Source organism: Ambystoma mexicanum, unplaced genomic scaffold, assembly GCF_040938575.1.
Source record: "Ambystoma mexicanum isolate Mex_15411 unplaced genomic scaffold, UKY_AmexF1_1 Mex_scaf11, whole genome shotgun sequence".
In the NCBI taxonomy this organism is placed as follows: Eukaryota; Metazoa; Chordata; class Amphibia; order Caudata; family Ambystomatidae; genus Ambystoma; species Ambystoma mexicanum.
The window spans coordinates 2,356,345-2,374,139 of NW_027182336.1; the positions used below are offsets into that span (position 1 = coordinate 2,356,345).

General features: G+C 48.3%; 1 protein-coding gene across 2 annotated transcripts in view; it reads left to right on the forward strand.

Annotated features, from left to right (window-relative positions):
- LOC138553514 (integrin alpha-X-like) overlaps positions 1-17,795 on the forward strand; it is a 1,247,842-nt gene that overhangs the window by 477,977 nt on the left and 752,070 nt on the right. For both annotated transcript variants that reach the window (XM_069642543.1, XM_069642544.1), the window contains one exon: positions 12,537-12,682. In XM_069642543.1, coding sequence (XP_069498644.1) covers positions 12,537-12,682 — 146 coding nt within the window. The remainder of the gene's footprint in view (positions 1-12,536; positions 12,683-17,795) is intronic.

A 17,795-nucleotide genomic window follows, 5' to 3' on the forward strand; every position in this document is an offset into this window, starting at 1 on the left:
AAACCCCAATGCAGCGGATCTCTCACAGCTATGGCTGACGTCACCCGTTCCCAATCCCCCCCCCGCAGAAAACGGACTTGGAGCACCAGCCCCCGCATATAAAATTAAAGCTCACCACCTTAAACGTCAGAGGCCTGAACTCTACCCCGAAGAGGAAATCCATCCTCCAAAGACTGCACAATGAGGGGACCTCAATCGCTTTCTTACAAGAAACGCACCTAATTCCTGGAGACTTTTCTCGCTTGCGAAGCAGACTCTATCCACTACAATTCCTGGCCTCCAACGGAACCAAGAAGGGAGGCACCGCTATCCTCTTCGCTAAGGACTTAAAACCCCAGATCTTGGACTCACTGAGTTGCCGTGAGGGCCGCTTTGTGGTGGTCAAATGCACTATCTTCAGCCAACTTTACATCCTCGTCTCGGCATATGCTCCGAAAGAGCACCAAGAGGGAATTTACCAAGACCTGGAGGATTCCCTCCTTCCATTCATTGAAGGGCAAGTAGTTATCGGCGGTGACTTTAACGGGGTCCCAGACCCCCTCAGGGACAGATCCCACCCCCCAACACCCAGGGACCTGAATTTGGCGACAGCCCTGCTCCACTTATTTTGCACGCTAAACGTTGTTGACTCCTGGAGAGTGCTATCCCCAGAAGAGAAAGACTTCACCTTCTATTTGTACGTTCACCGTACCTTCTCCAGAATTGACCTATTGCTAGCATCCCCCCAGATCCTGACTTTTACGGACAATGTCACGATTGGGTCCCGGATCCTCTCGGACCACGCTCTGGTCTTGCTTGCCTTGCGGGCGCACGACCCAGAACCTCCTCCCCGCTGCCAATGGAGTCTGTACGACCCTATCTTGGGGAACATGGCAGTGAGAGACACAATCGCCAGAACAATCAAAAACCTTTTTGCGGAAAACCCCGACGAGGACACCTCCCCGGCTAATACCTGGGACACCATGAAGGCGGTGCTAAGGGGGGAGCTGATCGCCCAGGGCGCTGCATACCACAAACAGAATCGGGCGGCCCGTGCTGTCCTGGAAGCTGAGGTCCACGAGGCCGAAGCCACCCATAAACGTAAGGGCTGGTCCCCGAAAACCTATAGGGTTCTACAAATGGCAAGGAAGAGGCTCGAGGCGCACTACGCCGACGCTACAGCGAACCTGCTGACCAAGACCAAACAATGGTATTACGCCCATAACAATAAGGCTAACAAACTACTGGTCAGCAAGCTGGCTAAGGAGAAGAGCAGAAACTTCATCCAGGGCGTACGTGACACACAAGGGAAGATCCACTACACGGAGTGCGAAAAACTACGGCTGGCGGTCGCCCACCAGTCGGGAATAATGATGGCAGTCCTGCGGGACCCAAACGAGCAACACTCCTACATCCAGGAGGCATTGCTTCTGCTGCTCAAGCCAGAGGCGAGAGAGGGTCTAGAGCCACCTGAGGAAGTTAAGGAGGCCATCAAAAGCCTAAAGCCGAGGGCACCAGGCCCAGACGGGTTCTCCACACGCTTTGCCAAATTCTTCCGCCCTCAACTAGTGGCCCCTCTGACCCGCCTCTTCAATTCGTTTGCAGCCACTGGCACCGTCATCCCATCAATGCAGGAGTCCACCACTGTTTTGATTCTCAAACCCGGAAAGATCCCCCAGGAGAATAGCTTGTACAGACTCATCTCCTTGTTGAACTTGGACGCCAATATCTATTCCAAGGTCCTGGCCAACCGCCTTGCCCCTGTTCTCCCGAGCATAATAGACCCGGACCAGACGGGGTTTATCTTCCATAGATCAACGAAGGACAACAATCGCAGGGCACTAGACCTAATAGAGGTCGCAAGTCAAGACTTCCAACAACTAGCCCCGATTGCTCTCGACGCAACTAAAGCCTTCGATAAGGTGGACTGGCCCTATCTATCCCTCGCCCTAGCGGCCTTTGGCTTTGGACCGACTTTCATGAGGATGACCCTGGCAAACTACCAGGCTCCGAGAACCTGGCTGAGAGTCAACGGCCGCCTGTCGGACCCGATTCCTCTCACATGCGGACCGCGACAGGGATGTCCACTATCCCCCCTGCTCTTCGCCTTGGCCATGGAACCGTTAGCCCAGCGAGTCCGCCAGGATCCCCTGACCTCAGGCCTAAGGATCGGCACTACCCAACACAAAATTGCCCTCTACGCGGACGATGTGCTGCTGACCATCACAAATATCAAAGACTCCATAAGGGCGTCCCTAGCTGAAATCCGGGCCTTTGGGAGGGTCTCGGGTTTCGCTATCAATTTCCACAAATCGACGGCCCTCGGAGTGGGCCTGCTCCCGGGCGAAAAGGAAACCTTAGAGAACCACAGCCCGTTTCAATGGAGCACCCAAGCGATGCCATACTTGGGGGTTCAGATCCCCGCCGACCCAGCAAAGGTCTACCAGACCAACTTCCCCCCTCTCTTCACGGAATTGGAAAAGGACCTTGCTCGATGGCAGACACAGGAGATCTTGTTGTTGGCGCGCATAACGACATGCAAAATGAAACTTCTTCCCCGCTTTCTCTACGTTTGCGCTGCCCTCCCAACCACAATCCCCCTCCCCCCTCTGCAACGGCTCCAAAGGAAAATCATTGGCTTCATTTGGAAGGGCAAGAAACCACAGATCCCTCGAAGAACGATGATGGCCAACACGGGACTGGGAGGTCTAGGGGTCCCAGACCTCCGAAGGTATTACATTGCAGCGCAGCTGGCCCAATTTCAAGCATGGGATCTCGCCACCGGACGCCCGAAATGGGTAGAGATCGAACAATCTCGCCTCCCTCTCCCCCTTCTCTTCCTCCCGTTCATTCCCACCGCACTACGCCGCAGCTGGCCAGGTGTGCTGACCGCCACGAGTCATGGGAGTGGGCCCGCAGATGTGGAGGCATCCAAGGAGGCTTCAGCGCATCCTCCCCAATTTTCCTCAACCCCGCCTTCTCCCCGGGAGCTCACCCGCAGAAGTTTAGGAACTGGGTGGCAGGAGGCCTTGAAACACTGGGGCAGCTTTTTGAAGGGGATGCCCCCTCACTTTCGAACGCTGTAAAGCGATCTTCCAGCCAACAGAGGCAGACAGATTTACCTATGCCCAACTGAGACACTGGTGCTCCCACCCCCAAACTCGGGCGGCCGCAACAAGGCCCCTTGCCCCGCTGGAGCTCACGGTTAAGGACTTGCCAGCCAGGGGAAGGATCTCAGCCCTCTATAAACTGCTGCAGGAAGACCCCCTCCACTCCAGGTCCTCCTACATGGCCCAGTGGGAGACGGACCTGGGTCATGCGATTGAGGACCACATATGGGTTGACGTTTGGACTAGAACACGCACAGCATCTCGCTGCAATACCAACCGGGAATGCGCCCACAAACTCCTGTTGCGCTGGTACTACCCCCCTACGCCACCACCACTTTCAGCGGGCCCTGGATCCCCACTGCTGGCGCCTCTGTGGCTACCCAGGCTCCTACTTCCACATGTGGTGGACATGCCCTAAGGTAAGGGAGTTTTGGACCCAATGCCTGGCTACCATATGGGACATCACCTAAATTGAAATTCCCCTGACGCCCGAGCAGGTCCTCCTGGGGATCCCACTCCCGGACGCGTACCCGAGAACGGGAAGGAGAGCAACGCTGATATCCCAATTCCTGTTGGCTGCCAAAATCACAGTGGCTCACACCTGGAAGTCCGCGGAAGGACCCCTGATGATCCTCTGGCGGCTTAAATTATAGGACATTTTGATAGCAGAAAAGGTCACGGCAGCCAAAGCGGGACTGCTCCACCGGTTTACCGACATTTGGGCTCCAGTCCTGGACTATGACCAGAACTACCCGGCCCTGACCTTCAAACCATGCTTGATCGGGAGAGCCCTCTATACGATGGGAGAGGGCTCGCCACCTGCTCTGGCCGAATGAGGCACGTATCATCGCCTATTCGGGAACATGGGAGATGGGACACCTTTGTCTGATACGCTTTGTGAGAGATAATCATTGTTAATGCATTGTTTCCTGTGCGCTGATTCATAAATAAACAAATTTTAAAAAAATGCAACAACACCTAGAACTGAGATGTCTGAACTGGGAGCACAGTAATAAATGCAATAACAACTAGATTTGGGAGATCTCGAAAAGTGCCCAAAAGTGGGTGTACAGCAGCAAATGCAACTTAGGAACCACCCTTTGACTTGGGGTCCTTCGCCAAGGGCTGCCTGGGCGGGTAGGCTTCCCTGGATGGCTGTGTTTCAATGGGTCTCCAGACCAATCAGGGCAGCGGGGGGGGGGGGGTTGGATGGAGGGAGCAGGTTAGGATGCAGGAAATGGGGTCAGGGAGGAGGATTCTAGCATGCACCGAGTGCCGCAATGCTACATTTCCCAAAAACGCTTAAATTGCCTCCACAATGGGGATGAGCCACCAAGGGTGCTTCCTTACCTCGCCAGCAGCCTTGGAAACTGGCTGCTGAACGCACAAAGCGGGCCTGTGGCTTGGGGCAGCAGTGCAGAGCCTAGTCCCTCGCTGTGCACAATGCGATGGAACTGACCAATCGGGTGGAAGGAGGGGGTGCTGGGAGGCGGGCACTTGAGAGACCAGTAAGTGGGGAGGAACTCGGGAAAGGACTTGCGGCCATGCGCGCTGAAGCGCAAAAATGCTGAAACAGGTTCGGGGCACCAGGGGCACACACTCACCTACTTGGATGGTGGCTCAAAAGTGGCTGGGGCAGCAGCGGAGGGCCTAGTACCTCGCTGTGCTCAATTCGATGGAACTGGCCAATCAGGACGGAGTGCTGGGAGGCGTGTGTTTGAGAGACCAGGAAGTTGGGAGGAACACAGAAAAAGGCTTGCGGCCGAGTGTGCTTGAGTGCAAAAATGCTTTTAAAAGTAAAAATCCCTGAAACGAGGTCAGGCCACAGGGGCACACACTCACCTACTTGGATGATGGCTCAAAAGTCGCAAATAGCATCGCAGCACAAGTATGCAAGCACACGCACTCGGCCCAGCGGTAACGCAAATTGCACCTGGTGGAAAATGCGCCAGTAAGTGGCTTATTGCCCAAAAACCCAGGGTAATTAGCGCTACCGCCACCAGCGCTATTACCGCTGGCGCCGTTAGCACTGGTGCAATTAGCTCCAGCAGGAAACGCATCACTGCTGGAACTAGAAGCATTCGGGCGGCCATTTTGGAAATCACAATCCATCAGAAATCAAAGCCCCTGGCAGCCATCCACACTCCCCAAGCAGCATAAATGTCTTAGGAGAGGGTCAGGGGCAAGGCAGCTCAAGATCGGCTGCGAAAGCCAAAATGTACAGATGGTGAGCTTGATGTGCTGGTTGTTGAGGTTGTGGCCCGCCATGATGAGCTCTACGGCACAAGGCGGCACAAAACCTCTTCTCAGTGCTGCACCGAAATCTGGCAGTCGTAAGCCTCAAGGTTTCTGCAATTGGCCGCGTCCCCCGGGACGGGGAAGACAACAGGAAAAGATGGAATGACCTGCATGTTCGAGTCTGGGAACTGCTGTCCCAGTACAGGTAGGACACCATGGACAAAGGGGGAGGCTTGCCCGAGGAACTACCACTCACGCTGTTGGAGGAAAAGTGCAGCTCGGGGCTCGACATGGATGGAATCGAGGGTTTTGGAGGTGCAGAGGCGGGTGCCGACAGCCAGGAGGCAGAAGGTGAGTCAACCCCTCCAATATATTTATGCAATAACAGCAGCCTAGCACAGTATCCCCCAGAGGGACCCGGGCATTGTGACTGTGGGCAGAGTGTGGGAGCCACTACAGGCACCTACCGCAGCACACGTGCCAGTGCACCAAGGCCACCCCTGTGAGTCAGAGCCGTGCGAGGACAGCCAAGCGACACATCCGAGCGCCAAGCAGCACACACCAATGGTGTGAGCACTGCAGTGACCCATAGGGCTCTGAGAGTGGCAAGTACCATGCCACACCCCCCTCCATCACATGAGTTGCCAACGTCGAGGCATCGGGATCAGATGCATGCAAGCCAAGCAACAGCTAGCCCAGCAAGTTACCCTTGTCATCCCCCCACGGCAAAATGATAACTCCCTATGTGCCCCCCCAATCTCTGCACCTGTTTCCATCATTGCAACTCCAAAAGCAAACGCAAACAGACCAGGCCTGTGCCTCAGTCCAACTGCCCAGCGCCACACACATCACCATGTATTCACCGTTGTGCATGCCAATACACATGGGAGAATGTGTGCCAACGCCATCGCCTACAGGCAAACAAGCTTGGCAAGATGAGTCGGAAGATGAGGATGCAGCCATCCCATCTAGAAAAACACCTTCCTGCATCACCACCACCACTGCCACCACCCTGCAAAGTGGCCGACATGCGACCAATAGGCGCAAGTCCCATCCCACCACAGCCCACAACAGCAGGTGCACGCCCACCCCCCAGCCCACCCCACCAGGATCACACCAGTTGCCCCAGACATCACCTCTGTCGTAGTTGACACCGCCAGAGAGGGCACACCACTGTCGACCATGTCACTGGAAGAACAAGAGGAAAGCACCAGTGACGGTGGCCAAGCAGCAATGACCCAAACCCCAGGCCACAGTCTGCGCAGGCAAACCACCTCAACACCCGAGAGCCCGTCACATGTCAGACAGAGTAGCCAGAGCCCCAAGAACCCACCATGCCGCTGGTGCACCCACAAGTAGGATGTCACGTAACAATGCCAGGACGCATTGTTGTCACTGCATGCGCAGCATCACTGACAGGGTTTGGCCAAAGTGTGCAAGAGATGTGCGAGGCTGTCTCAGCCCTTGCTGAGCAAATCTGGTGAAAGCAATGCCCTCCAAATGGCAACAGCTGCAGGGGGTGGCATCGATTCCTTCCGTCTCAACCACGCCAACTGAGGAGTCGTGCCAAAGCACCCGTAGTGGGCGGTCCCTGCGCCATTTGCCCACACATTCACCAGATGATGGTAGTCAGGAGAAGACGGCAAGGCCATCTTAGATGGCATGGCTAATGTTTCCCTGAGTGGCCTTGCTATGGACATGCTGGAGGGCGGGGTGAGGGAGGACTGTGTGGGGGGTGTTGGTGGAGGAGGCATTCTGTGCTGGGATGTTGGTGGAGGGCAGGGGCAGGGGGGATTGTGTGCTGGGTGTTGGTGGAGGGTGGGGGAGGGGGGATTGTGTGCAGGGCTGTTGGAGGGCGGGAGAGGGGGGGGGTTGTTGATCAAACAAGCCATATAAAAATCTGTTGAACTTCAATTATGCAAGGACATTCTTGTGTGTGTGTTCTTGTGCACTTTATTCACGCTGTGGTAGTAGTGGACTGAGTCAAGCCATCGTACTAGAAGTAATTGTCTATTACGGCCTGACGGACCTGCCCCCCTTCCCTCACGTCATCCTTGTGAGTATCTGCTCTGGCTCCTGCCATATGCTCATCGTTTGCATCTTCCTCTGGGTGTGGCCTGTCCGCGTCGGTGTGTAGTGGCACATTCCTCCTCAGGCAAATGTTGTGTAGCTTTGCACACACCAATTTTGTTTCCCAACTTTCTCAGGGGCATACATCAGGGCTCCACCAGTGCAATCTAGTCACCGGAATCGTGCCTTGAGGAGTTCAAAGATGCGCTCGATGCGTACGCAGGTATGGCTGCAGGCATGGTTGTAGGCGTCTCGGGCGGTCTACGTGGGTCACACACAGGGATCATCAGCTGCGCCAGCTACGGATATCCAGAGTCACCTGCATGGTGTGGAATACAGACATCAGTTAATTGGCTCATGCATGGGTTTGCTTTCTCAATGTATCTGGGCATTGTTAGCCTTCATGCGTGCATCCCACCCATGCAATGTGTATGTGTGATGGGTGTGCAGCCTTCCTTAATGATGCTATGCATTACTTGTACTCAGCAGATGGATCTCATGGGGACGGATTCCCCCTATCGGAATAGGATTCACTATCCGGGGAGAACGCAGTACATCTAGACTATACCACAACCTCCTTCTTCCTCCTACCCTATACAGGGTACCATAGTTCTGCACACTTCCATGTACTTGTGTAAGGGAGATAATCCAACCTCCTTAAAAAGTACTGAGACGAGGCAGAGTAGGGACTACCTATGTGATCATGTGGAAAGACTGGGACGAAGAAGAAACCAAGTAACCTAGTTGAGAGTGATAACATCAGTACCAAGATGGAGAAGCGTCACAGAGTAATGACGAATGCTCTGCAGAACCAAAAACAAAATTCTAGTCAATATAGATAATATGTGAATGGCTGGAACATAAAAACATTTCATTACAACAATAAACCATTATTCATTCATAGGCACATTAAGATTGATAAAAAAAGCATAATACAATCAGATACAATTAAGAAAGCTAGCAACGTTCCTACCAAAATCATATGAACAGAGGTAATCATTTATCATTAGAAAACATTGGAGTGGCACCAGCTAATCAGAAGGCTAGGAGCTCGGGCTTGGAGTGCTACTATAAGCCTGTCTACTTAGTCACCCTCCTGTGCCACTCAATCAGTGCCACCATTTATTTCCCACTCGCCCCTGTGCCTGCTTCCCCTGTTTTCCCCCTCCTACCTCTATTACTTCAAACACCAGCCCCTACTTCTCCCTCTTCACCAACTTACCCCCAGCAGCTGTTCTGGTCCCTCCCCACATGCTCCTCCCTGCCACAATGGCTATCATCAACATAGAAAAGGGACTTATGCAATTTTCTATGTTGTGTAGTGTCCTGTCACTGCAGCGCCTCTTCCCATAAAACAAGAACTTATTGAGCACCCCAGATTAAGCCTGGAGTGCTAATAGCAATAATCAACGGTTTGGGAGGTGGGTTTGGCCAGTAATGGCCTTAAGCCCTCACAGTGGCCCTTCACTTCTCTCAGACATTACATGGCTCAAGCCATTACCAGCCAAGTCCACCCCTCTAAGTTTTGATTAACACTATAATGCTACCAATTAGGATTAGAATACATAGGCACAATTCATAGTTAAAACCAATCTTAAATATATAAAACCAATATTAAGTTATTGTAAATCTGAAAAACGAAATTGTCATTTAATTCGTAAGTTACAAATGAAATGTATTATAAAGCAATAGATGACATCATCTTAGAAGATCTAATTCTCAGTGCTGCTGAAATATAGCATTCGGGACTCCAATTTACTCCTGGGTCGTCAGCCATTACGATGTAAAAATAGGGCACGCTACATGGCCTATGAGTTACGAACCTTAGCAGTGGTATAAAAACAGTGTGAATAAGGTACTTGATCAAAATGTAGAAAAATTCAAATTCAATTTTGGATTCTATTGAAATGGAATCGCCTTTGCATATTGGTCCATTTGATCCCTTTCACAGTTTCAAATTGGCTCAATTAAGGGTCAAAGGAAGTTTGACGGAACCTTAAGCATGTAATCAATGTTCTAGAGGCTACATTCTGGACACAAGAAAGATAAATATCTGTGTTTAGCTGAAGTGACATATAAAAGGTACACAGACCCTATCTGAAGACTTAGAAGATTCAAAAGATGACAATTTCTCATCATAGGCCAAACGAGAAGCAAATATAACCTCTGTTTTTGAATGGCTTGTGAGACATGTTATGTTATTGACAAATTGGGGAAAACCACATCACAGAAGAATCCAGGGTTCATGATGACCGCTGTTAAGGGAAAACACATCTTTTAATAATATTTTCTTTATACCAATCCAAAATCCATTGCAATAATGGAGCAGGCTTTAGTTATAAAGTTATAGGCTTTGTATTAGCGTCAACATACAAATGTTCATTTGCTGTGATGTAGCAATGCACAAAGTTAAGTAAAACATTTTTTCCCATCAATAGGGATGCTATCATGAGCAGAGAAGCCTTAAACTACTGCTGCATAAGGTGCCAAGCTGTAAGCTTTTGCCTCAAACTTTGAAGCCGTATTAAGAATGCTATTAGTAGAAGAAATAGGAAGATTTATTATAAATTGATTATTCTGTTTCATCTTGGTGGAAAACCTGTGAATTTAGTCTGCCCATGTACAGTTAATATTATCATATGTTGTAAACCACGAGAAGGCTTAGAGACATTTGGGACCCATTTGCTGGATACTTGCTGAGATCTGATGTTAATAGAAATAAAGGTCCAGCCACGAGGGACTCCTCCCCCTCAGAGCTAAAGAATCTAAGGGTTGGGGCGAAAAGGCAGTACTCAGTATAATCGGAACTCTACACAATGGCGTTTGAAATTTAAGACAATCACCTCCAGGGTTATATACTAATCCTACATTGCAACTATGGCATACCTATCAACCCACTGCTGATACACACAATCACACCACAATAATTGCTGCTTGGAATGTATCTCAGCGTTGCTGGTTACCAGATACATATATTGAAATGTATTGTTGCATGTTTTATGAGATTGCATGCTTAATTGCTGCATTGATAATGTGTTTTGCGATGATTTCTGCAACTAATTATGGTTTAACTCTATCATGGCTGCTAGTTCTGTTCTATGTGATTTGCAAAGTGCATTAAAACCTAATAAATAAAAAGGGAAATAATTAAACAATACAGAATATCGGATACCAAGCTAGTGAGAGGTAGAAACCCTAGTAAACTTAGTTTGATCATAAAGGAGACATGTTTTCTATGGCAAAGTGACCACATTGACTTTGACACACCGACCTGGTATGGGATCCCCAGGACCACAACAGCCGCTGTCTGTAGTAAATTCATATCCCCGGGCATAGGCCAATCCTTTTGGAGAGAACAAATTAAGAAACCTGCATGTCACATAAGTCCTCTATGAAACAAAGCTAAAACTCAGACTGGATACAGAGATGTAATGTAGACCTGTGAGGGGATGGACCATACAGAAGATCCAGTCAGCTAGGAAGATGGCTTGAAAAAATGGCCTTGGGCCAGATTTCCCAAACCACATTAACAAACCCACAAAAAAGGACTACATCTCCCGTAATCTCTTGTTCCCAACAGAGGAAAATGTGGGCTGTACTACCAAAACGTGCTTACAGTTTTGAATGAGGGAGATAATAGGGAAGAGGGGGGTAAAACGGGAGTGTTTTCCACCCCACAAATGGGACAGTCCTGAGGAAGGCATAGAGCTCACTCATTCAATATCCAGAGCAGCAGCAGGAAGCCCAGTCCTCACCCGTATAGTTAAGAGACACAAAGGCAAAGCCCCACTTCCTTCCCACACTATCAAAGAAGAGACCTTATTTCTCGCTCACAATTGCCAGCACAAGGCACAGAATCACCTGAAGCAGCAGCCTCCCTTAAAAGAAAGGGGAATCATACCAACACTGCACCAAACAAAGGAGAGACCCTTGTTCCAAACTCCCACCCCGCAGGAGTAATGCTCAATCATACCCTGAGCTGTTGGACACAAGAAGACACCAAACCAAAATTCAGAGAAGGGAAATTCCCCAGCCTGAGACGAGGGAAGACAGCGGCAGCTCCTTTGGAGCCAGCAACAAGCAGAGACTGAAGTGGGATCCAAGATGATGGCTTACCTATTCATAGCTATCAACCTTTTGTGTCCCCACGGTGGGTGAAAACTGCTGATTTGGTTTTTGGCGGGTGAGAGGCCATGGAAGTGTATAGGTATGCTTCTTGTCTATGATTAAAGCAAGATTCAGACACTGTTCCGATGTACCCGAGGAAGATCTAAACCCCAGTGGAGAGTCAGATAATGGAGGTTTTGATGCAAGCTATTCATCTAATCTTCTCAGTAAGACTGTCCCCATAATGTTAAGAGAAGTATCGGTCAACAATGCTAATGCAATACAAGCAAAGTACAGGAGTTTAAGGAGTCTACTGGCCTTTGTTTCATGAATCCCGATCTGCCTATCACGCAATATACATTACACATGCATCCTCACTCAAGTCAGTCAACTGGGGCTAATGTGGAGACTGAGCCATTGTCAAGCAGGCTAACCTAAAGAGCACAAACATTTTCACTTATAAAACACTGCTTGTGTCTATAGATCAGAGGCCAATATCCAAGCACACATTATGAGGCTGAATGAAGATAGATCACTTTATGTTTCTAACAGAAAATTTAAAATGTAAAATAGGCAAATGCATTTCAGGAACTAATACTAATTATTTAAATCACTAAAGATATCTGTTGACAATGGCTTGTGCTGGTTAGGATTAAAATAAGAGCAGGCTGAGTGTGTATTGTAATGATATGGTGTCTTTTGAACTTGGTGAATCCTTTAACATCATCATTGTATTATTGACTGTTTCCTTCCAAATACCCTGTGCCCATCTCATGATATCAATTGCTGCTATCTGCCTCATTCTTTCTGAGGCCAAGAGTCTGTCAGTAAGAGACCTTCTGCTACCACTACCGCTGTGCAAGCTCTTTCTGAGAGATTTCTGAGGCCCGCTTCTGACTATCCACATAGAGCAGTCATAACCTGGTTGCCAAGCCTATTTTTATAGAACAAATAAACATTATATGATTGAATTTTGTTTGTTTCTATGTTCGTGATTCACACCTGTATTGAACATGTTTAATTTTCTTCTAGTTTGCATTGATGCAGTACTCCCATCAGTTCGAAGTACACTTTGATTTTAATAAATTCAGAAGCATCAGAGATCCGGATAGACTCTTAAGTGGAATAAAACATCAGAGAGGAAACACGCACACGCCGACAGCTATTAGAAAAGTCATGTATGTACTTTACGATAATTCACTTTTTCTGAAAACCAATAAGAATGTACTTGTGAAAGAAGGGGAGGAGGGGTGTAATACATTGTGTAAGGTGATGTGATACATCAGAATAAATAGACAGACTAGGTGTCATCTAAGATGACTTTCTTTTATTATCAATCACAAACCTACACTGTCCATAACTCTAAGGTTATTGTCCCTACTGTATAAAGAAACTATAAAAGGGTGCTCATCAGGATGTTGTTTCAAAATAAGAAGGCCATCTGTTCGGAATCCTATACCAACCTGAGTTCTGTCCCTACCACCTATAAAAGAAATACATGAATCCAACAAAGGTACATGTTGTGATTAACTTTGCATTCATCTGGTGCAAGTGACTAGAATCTTGAGATGGAATGCAGGGCTTAGAATGTTTATCTATGAGTGAGTTCCAGGTTTGTTAGTTGCAAGGATGTAAGCCCTGAGAGAGGATGCCGGTGGGTGTCCTATGTCCCCTTTTACTTACCTGACTCCAAGAACTGTATTTGACGTACCTGAACTTAAGTAAATAACTCAACAGTTCACTGGAGTGTCAGAGTCATTTGTGGCCAAACCCTGAACTCAACACTGGCGACGAGGATGGGATCTGGCTGTGCTGGGGGGACAGCACCAAAAGGAGACACCCACCGCCCCCCCCTCTGAGAAGTGATCCTCTCTCAGGTAAGAGCGCTGGATGGCTGTGAGGCACTGCAAGTGCAGTGAGGGCAATTGAGGTCCAGACAGAGGTGATACAGAGGCAGAGGGGGCAAGAAAGGCCCAGACAGAGGCGCTACGAAGGCACTGGAATAACAGAGCAGCTATGGATGTAAAGGTGCTGCATGAGGCAGTGGAGAGGTTCTGCCAGGGCAGTGAGGCGCTACAATGGGCAATGAGATGTTGCAGAGGCAGTGAGGCGCTGCATGAAGAGGTGCTGCGAGGGCAGTTAGGCGCTGCAACAGGCAGTGAAGAGGTGCTGCAGAGACAGTGAAGCGCTGCTAGGGGCAGTGAGATGCTACAGAGGCAGTGAGGCGCTGCATGAAGAAGTGCTGCAAGGGCAGTGAGGTGCTGCGACAGGCAGTGAAGACGCGCTGCAGGGGCAGTGAGGTGCTGCGTTAGGCAGTGAAGAGGTGCTGCGTGAGGCAGTGAAGAGGTGCTGCATGAGGCAGTGAAGAGATTCTGCAAGGGCAGTGAGGCACTGCAAGATGCAGTTAAGAGGTGCTGCAAGAGGCAGTCAAGAGGCGCTGCAAGAGGCAGTGAGTGGTCGCTGCAGAGGCTGTGAAGTGCTGCATGGTGCAGTGAAGAGGTGAGGCGCTGCGAGGGCAGTGAAGTGCTGCACGGGGCAGTGAAGAGGCACTGCATAGGGAGTGAAGAGGCACTTCAGTGACAAGGGTGTGCTGCAAAGGGCAGTGGGGACAAGAAGTTCAAGTGTTGAAAGGTACAACGGTCTGCTGTAAAGTGCAGTGGGCTCTGTGAGACTTATGGTTATTAGAAGGAGCTGTGAAGTTCATTGGAGCAGCAAGGTTCATTCATTCATTGGCATGGTGAAGTTCAAGGTGGCAGTCTCTCATAAAGCATTTAAGAGAATTGAGACTGTACAAACATTCAGAAGAGTTGGAAGTTGTTAATGGATCTAGGAGGGGCCTGGGGCCCATGGACTGTGCAAACATCTGTTGCGCCAAGGCTACAAGCTATTGGTCATAGTGAAGGCAGCTGAGATCACTGACAAAGTTATCCGATGTCAGCGCTTACCTTTGACTGGAACCGAAGGTTGCTGCGGTTGGCTTGAGTGGAGTCCTGGAGTTCGGCATGAGTGCTGCAGCGGGAGGCCTGACTCAGTTATGAAGTTTGATGGGGATGGGAGCTCTGTGTTCCTCCGTTACTCTCTAGGCAATGGTGAAGTAGGAGAGAATGCATAGGTGCGGGCGATTAGAGTTGAGATACTAGAGCTGATATATATTAGTTTATTAGAGTGATGTTGTAGGTACATGTCTCTCTTTAATTGAGTTATGTAGTTTAACATATTTCTCTCCACAGGCGGACTACTGTCCATTACATGTGTTGCATGTGTAAAAAGGTGCAATGGTTGAGGTGAACCGTTGAGCGGACTACTGTCCATTACATGTGTTGCATGTGTAAAAAGGTGCAATGGTTGAGGTGAACCGTTGAGCGGACTACTGTCCATTACATGTGTTGCATGTGTAAAAAGGTGCAATGGTTGAGGTGAACCGTTGAGCGGACTACTGTCCATTACATGTGTTGCATGTGTAAAAAGGTGCAATGGTTGAGGTGAACCGTTGAGCGGACTACTGTCCATTACATGTGTTGCATGTGTGAAAAGGTGCAATGGTTGTGGTGAACCATTGAGCGGACTACTGTCCATTACACTGTCTGTATAAAAAGGGAAATGTTGTTCCTAGACTTTGGTGCCATTGTTTTGGCATATGTTGGTAGACATGTATGCGGTGATGTGTGAATGAAATAAGATATTAAGGTTTTGAGTGTTTATTAAATCTTCATTAGAGTTATTAAGTTGATAACAGTGTTCATCATTAGCTGTTCTATGTAGGCATATTAATATGTTCTCTCCACAGGTGGACTTTTAATTTTAATCCACAGATGGACATTGATGTTAATGTTAATAGATTTTGAAGTGGTGACAGGGTCTAAACCTTTTGGAGTTGGTTGTGGTTATATATGAAATGCTTTGAATAATCTTTTGTTTTTCAGGTGGGACTTCACTGGACAAATCTTTTGATGAAATATTGATCTTGCCACCGATACTTTACTGTTCTTGTTGTTGTCCCTATAGGGGAAAGATGTGTTGTGATTAACTTTGCATTCATCTGGTGCAAGTGACTAGAATCTTGAGATGGAATGCAGGGCTTAGAATGTTTATCTATGAGTGAGTTCCAGGTTTGTTAGTTGCAAGGATGTAAGCCCTGAGAGAGGATGCCGGTGGGTGTCCTATGTCCCCTTTTACTTACCTGACTCCAAGAACTGTATTTGACGTACCTGAACTTAAGTAAATAACTCAACAGTTCACTGGAGTGTCAGAGTCATTTGTGGCCAAACCCTGAACTCAACAGTACACTCAGGCCCTTGGCCCTAGCAAGTGAATAGTGGCTAGTTTCTGACCCCCACCCTGGTGTGTCTTTCTCAATGGGACTCATTGCCCCTGGTGAACTGTCTAAGCAAGTAGGTTGAATGTCTCTTCAATCACTCTCTTGTCTGCACAGTTCAACCAAGTTTAATACATGTCTCTTGTCCTCTTTTCTCACTTGGGATCATCTAATCTATTTTCTCCCATTGTCAGGGTATTCCTGGTATTATTTATCAGTAAAGTTCTGTGATTTTTTTTTTCTCGAGGTAGATTTCTGTTTGTACCCCTCCTTGAGGCTTCAAGTCTTCATACCGTCCAACTCCCTTTTAGCCAACAAAGACATTGGGGTCTTGGGAATACGGAGGATAACTTATACCCCTTTCTAGGGACCTCCTTTCCTTTAAGGAGGGGGTCATCCCCAATGGGATCCCATTTGTCCTGTCTCTTAGGGCGAGTTAAGCTTAGCAGGCTCAACACCCTAGTCCCAAAGAGGGTATCCCTTCCTTGGGGAGAGGGGACGAATACCCTGGATTCATCCCAGTGCATATTCACAAATATTAACTCTATGAAAATGGATATAAGGTTGCATTCAACAGATGGAAGCAGGGGTGAGAAGTGGGGTAATAGGAGGACAGGGAAGTCATAAAAAGATGTTTGCACAATGGAGGTAGAAAGTCAGGTGTGGTTCAGTAGGTACCCATGGCAGCCTTAGCCTCATGCCAAGCCTTCTCTATAACCTTCACATACACAGGAGAATCAGTGATAGCCTTTCTAGAGTCTGTTTGGTGTAATGAACATGTCCTAGGTGGCCCACAGTGTTGGAAGTCAGCAGCACAGAGCACAGCCTAATGCTTTCGAACCCACTCACACCTTATACCTAGGCAAAGTAGGTTCACTTGGAGGAATCAGAACAAAGACGTAGCATGCTTTGTAATTAGTTAGTAAAGAGAGCTCTAAAAGGGATGTGCTCGGGGTAGGACTTGGCTTATAATGACATCATTGGATGATTCATAACTGGCGGCTGCATCTGAGGACCAGTGTAGCTGTGAATGGTCAGTCACATGCCATGTACCTGCCATGTGCAGAACTAAGGACCTTGCGTCGTAATGACCTACCATGTATTCAAATGATTTTCCAATGTTACCTTAAAAATGTATTCAAAAGGTGTATGATAGAATAGAATAGAACAATACCAGAGAGCTAACAATTCTAAAGAAATGTATTGCATCCTGTCTTCAAGTTCTAGCAAGGTAGTCATGTCAATAAGATTTATCCACTCTGTGTAAAATGCTGTGCTTTTCTTGTATTGTTTACCGTGTTTTATTTGTTGTACATTGATTGTCTTGGGTTTTTGTTGTACATGTTGTGTAAATAAAGTTTAAAAAAAAAAAAGATTTATCCAGTGCACCTTCTGTATATTGTATATACCTCGAAGCATAATTGGGTTGATTTATCTAGTAAACAATTAATTTACTAGCTTTCAGGCCTGTGGTTAGAATGCTGGAAATATAACTCTGTGGGTAACTTGCCTGATTCAATCTGTGTTGAACCTGAAGGTCACATGTTCACATCCCCGGGAGGCGATGTCATGCTTTTATCCACCCAACATCAATAAAATGAGCAGCATTGATCTAGCTCATAGTAATACCTGGTATTCCTTCTGGTGTCATGGTCATTCCTGCTATTTCCGGAATCTGGCAATGAGGCCATCTTGATGACTGCTTATTTGGCATATAAACCCTCTGAGTGAGCATTGCTAATTAATTGCAAAGTCATCTTGCTTAGTGCAGAAGCTTCCACAGGCTCCAGGAGTTTATTTTCGAACACTGTTTCACTCTGAGTTTGGTGCCCATTGCATATTTGCATGCTCCGGCCAATTCAAGGAGTCAAGGACAGTGCTGGCCCTTCTGAACATCCTCATGACTGGCCAAGACTCTTAGCAGCCCCCAACCATTCACAGAGTCTTCACTGTGTGGCAGCATCCTCATATTGCCT